Genomic DNA, 9,120 nt, shown 5'->3' with positions numbered 1-9,120 from the left:
AATATGAGGATATTTTCAAAGTTAGTTATATCGTAATTACAGAATTGTCTGTCATCATTCTGTACAGTTGTGTGGTGGTCATTAGCTGCCACAAAGTCATAAACCCCGCCTATTTCGACAATTTCTCTCTATTTTTACGATAAAGCCAATGTTGACTTTGTGGCTGTGTTATCTAGTGGAAACCTAGTTGTGTCTACATGTCACAATTTGACTAGGTTGATTGTAAGGGCCATGGGACGGTGATTTGCCAATGTGCATCACATTTTATTGTCAGACAGCACATCAGCACACAAATATTTGTAACATTTATTGCGACAGTAAATATCTATGATTCAACTGATTATGTTTTTATGCGAAAGTACTAACACCAAATGACCAGCAAGTGGCATAATAATTTTAGCATTTTAAAACGCTGCAAATAGAAATAGAATATACGAACTAGAAGTGTTCTGTGTCAAACGTATTAGCGATCCCACGACCGTTCTATGTATTACATTTCTATTTTCAGCGTCCTGCGACGTAACGTCTACTGAACATGCCCCCCCCGGTCGTCACTAGTTACCCCAGCCACAAAGTAAAACAACCTGCCTATTTCTACAATTTGTATTCTTAAAATATGATGTTAAACCTAACCACACATGCCTACATTATGCCTAACCTATGCCTAACCTTAAATTAAGACCAACAATATAATTTTGGTTTCAATGTTTTCGACATAACTTTGTGGCTATGGTAACTAGTGGAAACTCCATGCCCCTGGATATGCGATGACGTATGGACAACAAACAGTTGTTGGACTTGAGTAAGCTAACGTTAGCTAGCACAAGGACGAGGAGAAAACAGCATCTTTACATCCAAGCGCTTCTCGGGGAACGTCAATAAGCGGCATGTCTTTGTTTTAAAATAACAACCAAAAAGGAGATTATTGTTCAACAGTTAAATCATTTGGGCACGAGAACGAAACATGCTCCGGACTATGACGCTTGTTTTTTTCCTTGCCTAGTCGAGGATTGTGATGCGAGGTGCTTTGGTGAGACCGCGAACGACATTCGGAAATTATTTTTCTTGAAATAGAATGATTGACTCGAAAACAAAGCATTTGGGTTTACCGAAAGGTGCATAAAACTACACCGGTCTAGATGTCATTGTTGGGCAACTACTTTAGCTAGCTTCATGCACATGAAATAGTATTTTGCTAACGTAATGGAGGCACCGTGGGTACAGTTTTAGCTAGCTGGTCACCCAAAATATAGCTATAACGTTAGCTAGCTTCCACATCCACTTTTAGAGTGTGCTGACCAACAAAAGACAGAATACTGTAACATAAAACGGCTATCTATGCACTTTGTTGATATCTATCGTGGTTACCTAGCGTTAAGTTAGCTAGCCAAACAAGTAAACTAGGTTGAGACTAGCAGCAGAATACATTGTTTCTTGGTTAGGAGGATTTGTCACGGTCGTTTGACACGAGGTGTTGCCTTTACCTCTTGGTAATTTCACAACAATTTACCGTTCCTGGACATGTGATATGGTCAATTTATCAAAGGTTTTCTGAAATTACAATTTCAGGCTATAAATATTCTGAACTGCAGGCACTCATCACGTGTCAAACAGTTACATTTGCTTGCTTGAAAGTTGTCAATAATATGCGAAATTATCTATTGAAATAGTTGTGTGTGTGGGCACAAATAGCTGTTTTGTCAATCAATTACGTTAACACTCAAAAAGCACTTATATTGACAAAGTTGTAAACATTCTTGATGAAAGCACTTATTTGACAAATTATGTTAGCTATTGAAGAATCAAAGACCAGCATTCAAAGGCTAGACTGACATCTACTCAGAAGGCATCACTTTAAATATCTTGTGTCAAGTACAGAGTTCTCGAATCCAGTCAATTGCCAACACTATCTTCCTGGAAATGAAAATATGAATGTCGAGGAGCAAGCTCTAGATTTGTGCAATGTCAAAATGAAGAATAATGTTGGTGACAATACTACCAATAACTCGCAAGAGATCCTACCCCGGCTCTCGGAACTGATGGATGGAGATTTGTGTAAGCAAGGCATTGGCAACGAGGCTGCCAACACGTCCTCTCTAGCCAAGCTCACAGACAACCCACGAAGGGAGGACAACCACCGGTCAAAAGAGACACTAGAATTCGATGAAGTGAATGGGAATAAGAACAACAGCGTCCCAGATACCCCTGCAATAGTCAGTTCTGACTTTGAGGTTTATCATGACGACCAACGCCAAGAAGAGAGAATCAAGGATACAACACCATTGGCCCTTATGTTTGCAATTGAGGAAGGGGATGATGGTGGGGATATGGACATTGGTGTGGATTTGAGTCTGGATGAAAGTGGCATCTTGGAGTCAGAACCTGCTGACCAGGGACCATCCCTAGCAAAGGAGACATCCTCAAGCAGTACCAATCCAGATTCATCAACTCCAGACGTTGTCACCGACAAGGAACCTGAGAAACCCTCAGAACAGGAGGACTCTCCACCTGTCACTGCCCCGGGAGAGGTCCTCTCTCCAGCCCTGGACGAGGGGGATGATAACCACAAAAATGGCAAGAGGGTGACTTTTCCTTCAGATGAGGATATTGTCTCTGGAGCAGTGGAGCCCAAGGACCCTTGGAGACATGGTAATTTCTAACACAGTTTTCTAAGCTATATCTGCTTATGTGACTCATATTTTTAGGCCTTGTTTGTATGGCGTCCTTAGCCTTGCTGTGACCTCAAGCTGGGGATGCCATACAGTGCAGACTGGTGCTCTTGAACTCTGACTGGCAAAGAGGGACATTGTCACAGTGTAACTTTCTGTTGTCCCTGGCCTAATATAGGGTTTTGACGCTCACTAGACTTTGCACTTTTAGTGTTGGATTGTAGGGTTGGTGCGATACTCTGAAACATGAAGCGGAAGTAGTTTGATGAAAACAGTCTTAATGTTAATAACAAACAGCATTATTGTCATCACCTAGAGTTACATTTGTTTATTTTGCAAGCTATAGCACCCACAATTTGACAAAGTAGGTGTTTATAGGGCCAGAGAGTTCGGTCTAATTTGGTGTATTCTTCTGCCTTCCATAGCAACCATTAGACCCCAATCTGCAGTCATCCCATTGTCAATTTCATCCCCAGGCAATACATTTCAATTTGAGTCATTTAGCAGATGCTCTTATCCAGAGAAACGTACGGTAGAGAGTATCTAGGGCCTATACAATACCTAGGGTCTATATAAATCTATCAGTCTCCCTTGTCAAAATGAAGAATTTAATCATCTTACACAGATGGCTTGACATGTGAGAATACAAGGTGGGTAATGGTTCCACATGGGTTTCTCCACCAGCTCAAGATGAAGTGAGTTCCCTTAGACGTCTCTGTGTGTCTTCCTCGTGAGTCAGACCAGGCACTCCTTAAATGCAGTGCTTTTTAGTAGTGGTCACTGTTTATTTAGGGAAAAGGCCTCAGTATTAGCCTGTGTTGTTGTATGTGGCTTGTAGTGATAATCCTTACATCTGCTATGGGGATGGGGGTGTGTTAGTGAATGGACAATTTGTCTTTCTGTTTTGCATACAGAACAAGTCAAGTGTTTGTATGCCTGTGGGTTTATTTTTATAAGGATGCTGCAGTTTGTCTTAATTGAACATTTCCTGTAGGCACCCCAAGCACTTGCAGACTAGGGTCATTAATGTAGGAGGGTCAGGTGTGGGTGGGGAGATTTCAGGGGATGCAAAAAAAAGCAGCAAGGTTGACATGCATTTTCAATCTCAATGTTCAATTGAATTGAAATGATCTGGATAGCTTCATAGTACTTTAACACCAAAATAAACCTACTCCCACCAAAAACAAACCTACTCAGACAGTCGTGTCCAATGAGGGTCAAGTGGGTGACATTTACCATGTCACTAACTGAACACAGTTCAATTTGTTTTACATGAGTGTCCAGATAGGGTATTTCTATTCATGTTTCCCTAATTCGTGCAATTAGATTTCACATCAAAACAGGAATCATCTCGATGGGTTTACTCATGGGGATAATCCACGGCGAAATTGAACTTCATCAGACTGCAGGCGACGTCTCCCCCCCCCCCCGTTACATCACGGCAGTTCCTGAGGTTACGGCCATGGTTGACAAGAAATGATCGGTTTCAAAGGTCCAGTGGCCGGAGAGGGAGGGTGCCAGGGATATCACATGATTCAAGATAACGTTCTGCCATCTAGGGTAGAGACATGACTGATATCTTGATCAGTGTGTGCATTCCTATATTTCTATCAATTCAATACTATCAGTCATGTCAGTTACACTGCCAACAGTAAATAGGACAAAATGGTGGTAGGGCTGGGCGATATGAACAAAATATCACATCACGATGTCTTTGACATTTATGATGGTATTTTATGTTTTTTAATAATAGTTGTAAATATGCTTTATGCGTAGTTCATGACCCTAGGGGGGTAACACATAACTTATAAGTGATTTCAATGGGCCTTTCTCCGTTTACCGTGTTCAAGCCTACTCCAAGCAAAAATAATTTTCATACATTTCTGCATTTCCTGCACTTTAAATACATTCCCACGCTGTGCCACGAAGCCTGATATGGGCAAACAATATAGGCCTAGTTAATTGGTGAACTATTGGAATCATGGAAATATAATAATTATTCTTATTCTATAGTGTTAGGTTCTAAATAAACAGAGTAAAACTCACGGACGACTAGTAAAGCTCAAACCAAGTTTATTCACCCGCTGGGCCATGCAGCTGCATAAGACAAAGACATATTTACACAAGCACTGGTATTTAAACTTTCCTCCTATGCGGAGTCTCCTCACAAATCTGGACAGCCAATACATATCTGTTGCTAGACAGGACTTTAGCGATGCCTGTTCTTTCTCACTTCATCTGACCTGACCTCGGCCCAACTTCCTCACTCTTCCAAAACTCACTGCTGTCCTGTTGACTTGTACCCGACTGTGGCCCTTCTCCTTTCCATAGGATGTCCAACAATAACATGTTCTGACAATGTAAATGTTCTGCATTTCCGTCTCCCACGGTAACATGAATAAGGATATTTCAAGTTTAGAAGTCAGAACCCATCAATGGTTAGAATATAGTGGTCAGCATCTTGAATAAGCCCGGGAGGAATTATTGACAGGGTAAGAACAAATGTCTTGGTCAGTGTTTCCATGTGACCCTAATTAGTGTTACATGACATGTTTTCGTACTTTGTGTAGCTAGCTAACATTCATGCTTCGCCTATTCCTCTCTAAGATAAGATACCGTTGTACAAACATGCTTATCTAGGCCTACACCAGCGCTGGTACCAGACAGTATTAGCTGCGTTTGCTCTGACTCTTGGAACATTTAGCAATCTAGCAAGGCAGCTAACTAGTGATTAGCATTAGTGGCTAACACTGTTTTTAGCAACACCTTGCAAAGAAAAGACAAAGAAGCAGATAGTTTGCAGAGCGTAAGATACACAAACTAATAGTGTATAGCAGTGGTTCCCAAACTTTTTATAGTCCTGTACCTCTTCAAACATTCAACCTCCAGCTGCGTACACCCTCTAGCACCAGGGTCAGAGCGCTCTCAAATCTTGTTTTTTTGACATCATTGTAAGCCTGCAATACACACACTATACAATATTTATTCAACACTAGAATGAGTGTGAGTATTATTTCTTTCGGGAAAGTTCCTGTGTAATTGCACACACCCGCTTACTCGGGTGCCTCGCTATATCACATTTGACTTTGTCCGTAAGCTTGAGTTCATTTGCACACAACAAATCATACATTGATGGAAAGACCTGTGTATTGTCCTTGTTAATGCAGACAGAGAAGAGCTCCAACTTCTTAATCATAGCCTCAATTTTGTCCCGCACATTGAATATAGTTGCGGAGAGTCCCTGTAATCGTAGATTCTGATCATTCAGGCGAGAAAAAACATCACCCAGATAGGCCAGTTGTGTGAAAAACTCGTCCGACCGTTTGCATGATAACAAGTGAAAGTTATGGTCTGTAAAGAGAACTTTAAGCTCGTCTCTCAATAAAAAAAAAAAGTGTCTATTTTGCCCCTTGATAACCAGTGCACTTCTGTATGTTGTAAAAGTGTTACATGGTCGCTGCCCATATTATTGCATAATGCAGAAAATACACGAGTTCAGTGTTCTTGCTTTAAACAAAGTTAACAATTTTCACTGTAGTGTCCAAAACGTCTTTCAAGCGGTCAGGCATTTCCTTGGCAGCAAGAGCCTCTCGGTAGATGCTGCAGTATACCCAAGTGGCGTTGGGAGCAACTGCTTGCACGTGTGTTACCATTCCACTATGTTTCCCTGTCATTGCTTTTGCTCTATCAGTACAGATACCAACACATCTTGACCACCAAAGTCCATTTGATGTCACAAAGCTGTCCAGTACTTTAAAAATATCTTATTCTGTTGTCCTTGTTTGCAGAAGAGGATGTCTTCCTTAATTGACTCCACATAAACATAACGGACATATACCAGGAGCTGTGCCAGGCCCGCCACGTCTGTTGACTCAACCAGCTGTAACAAATATAATTCACTGGCTTGTATGCGAAGCAGTAATTTTTTCGAAACATTTCCTGCCATGTCACTGATGCGTTGTGAAACAGTGTTGTTTGATGAAGGCATTGTTTCTCTAGTTTTTTTTACCTTATCCCCCAGCATTGTCCGAGCCATATCTGCGGCAGCAGGAAGAATGAAGTCCTCCACAATAGTATGGGGCTTGCCTGTCCTAGCCACTCGGTAGCTCACCATTTAAGACGCTTCTAGCCCCTTCTTATTAATGGTATGTTGCTTTTATACATGTCTTACTACTCGAAAGTTGTATTAAGTCTCGCTCAAATAAACTCCTATGGCTTATTTTTCAAATTGGCATGTTTCGTTTCAAAATGTCGTGAGAGAGTAAGGGTCAATGTGATTGGATGTTAATTGTTTGACTAGGCTATCTGTATTTGACATTGTTATTTCGCTGAAAACTAAATGGTTTAATTTTATTTTTGGCAGGGAAACGAGTCTAAAAAAACATCACTCATTGGAAATTCTAAATGGACTTTTTGAAAATGTATATCAGTTTTTTTCGGTGTACCCGCGACGGCATTGCGTACCCCAGCTTGGGAATAGCCGGCGTATAGAAAGAACCCTTGTGGAAAGTAGCACGCCACCAACATTGTTTTGTCTTTTTTATTTAACTTTTTATTTAACTAGGCATGTCAGTTAAGGACAAATTCTTATTTACAATGACGGCCAAACCCTGACAACACTGGGCCAATTGTGTGCCGCCCTGTGGGACTCACACTCACGGCCGGCTGTGATACAGCCTGGAATCGAACCAGGGTGTTTGTAGTGATGCCCCTAGCACTGAGACGCAGTGCCTTAGACCGCTGCGCAACTCGGTAGCCCGTCGGTCTGACCATGCAGAGTGAACGGCAAGAAAGTGCTCGTTACTCCGTTGTCGAGTAACTGCTCTCTCCTCGAGTGACAGAGGGCTTGGTGTGGTTAGTGGCATGCAGCAGAGGGAGAGAGAGAGATGACTGAAGTAGCAAACAGCGTAAACTATAGAAACTGACATACACGCCAGAGCTGCGTATCACATTTTACAAACCAAACATTGAAATACTGTTATAGAAGGTAAAGTAAAAACTCAAAGCTGTCAGTGCATCAATACCAGTGTAGAGTAAAATACGGTATACCGCCCAGCACTAAGTGGTAGATAACTCAGGCCAATGTTAAATGAGTTTTAATCAGGATGATAACCCATCTATGGTAAGTGCTGCAGAAGACTGAGTGGTGTTGTCTACTGATGCTTTACTCCCTCAACACGTTCATTATTTCCATTTTCACCATCTGACACATCCAGATCTAGACATCCCAGGAAGTTTGAAGCCTAGTATTCATAACAAGCGTGCAGTGTGCTCAATCCCCATCCAGTATCCTTGTCTGTCTTTGTCTTTCCTTCCTCTTCTTTGATACTGCATGAAGGAGTAGGCCTACCCCAGATTTCTCGCTCTGTCTCTGTGTGTGTCTTGGTTCAGCTGTCTTTCCCAGGGTCATGTTCACTCATGGAGAAGTGTGTCTTGAGTGGGTGTGATGGGCAGTGACTGAACCAACCGAGGCCCAGGAAATTAAACGCATCTCCATCCCCGCCCCCAAGCCTCTTCATGGTTCACTTGGACTCATCATCGTCACAAAGTCTCCGGCCTGGAGACTTCCTTGACTCACAGGTCTAGGATCAGCTCTTCACTTCCCAAATCTCATCTAAGCAGTCAGGAGGAATAAACTTGGCCTCAAACGGGTGCTTAGTGCTACTCTCTCCACCTGGAGCAGACCCAGAGACAGGATGCTTCTCCATGTTATTCACACTGTGCTAGACTAGAGGTAGGCATGAGATGAATTCACTAGGTGTTATATTTTCAGTGTTAGACTAAACTGTAGGCTCTTATTTCCATAGGGGTTTAGGCCTGTTTGTAGTAGTAGCTACAAGTCATGAAATTGTATAGCCTTTCTTTGTTGTCTCACATGCTGACATGTTCAGAATGGTCATAGTTTATGTGGCCTCTAGGATAACAGCCTTACGAGGTGGTGTCTGTTTAGTTTCTGCGGCGCTTGTGGATAGATGTAGATAGATGTCACGATGTAGTTTGCCATTGAAATACACATCCACTGGGTGTTGTAGAGACTAGCCACGATAACATTGAAGGTGATTTGTAATCTGAACAAATTGATAGATGACCCTACTCCCTGTATAGTGTCACCCTGCAGTGAGATTGTACAAGAAGTCCTAGACTCTTGTCCTGTGGCACTTCCCCAGTCCTGGCTGGGGACTGAATGTTGCATAATTTCCTCCAGATTCCTGAACTTCCCATCATGACTCTTAGCAGCTTTGCTTCCTCTCCTCCCTTCTTATTCCCCCTCCCTTTCCCTCTCATCCTTTCCCTCTCTCGTCCATCCTTTCTCCTTCTCGGGCATTCATGGGAAAACCATGTGCTGACTCCTTACATCAGTGGTTCCCAACCTTTTTCCTTTACTGTACCACCAACTGAATTTAGCTCTGCCCGGAGTACCCCTGAAGCACCCCCTCAAGTGCATTAACAT

At 42.2% G+C, this 9,120-nt stretch overlaps 1 protein-coding gene across 4 annotated transcripts in view; it reads left to right on the top strand.

The window, feature by feature from the left end:
- Window positions 1-758: 758 nt before the first annotated feature.
- The window catches only part of LOC129821840 (protein phosphatase 1 regulatory subunit 37-like), a 48,433-nt gene continuing 40,071 nt past the window's right edge, over window positions 759-9,120 (top strand). For 3 of the 4 annotated variants that reach the window (XM_055879528.1, XM_055879529.1, XM_055879527.1), the window contains exon 1: window positions 760-2,649. In XM_055879528.1, the coding sequence (XP_055735503.1) occupies window positions 1,929-2,649 (721 nt within the window). In that variant the 5' untranslated portion in view covers window positions 760-1,928. Of the gene's footprint in view, window positions 2,650-9,120 lie in introns of all 4 variants that reach the window. The other variant, XM_055879526.1, reaches the window with a different exon arrangement.

Source organism: Salvelinus fontinalis, chromosome 24 (assembly GCF_029448725.1).
Source record: "Salvelinus fontinalis isolate EN_2023a chromosome 24, ASM2944872v1, whole genome shotgun sequence".
In the NCBI taxonomy this organism is placed as follows: domain Eukaryota; kingdom Metazoa; phylum Chordata; class Actinopteri; order Salmoniformes; family Salmonidae; genus Salvelinus; species Salvelinus fontinalis.
Note: the sequence above shows the minus strand (reverse complement) of the source record. Positions and strands in the feature narration are given on the sequence as shown.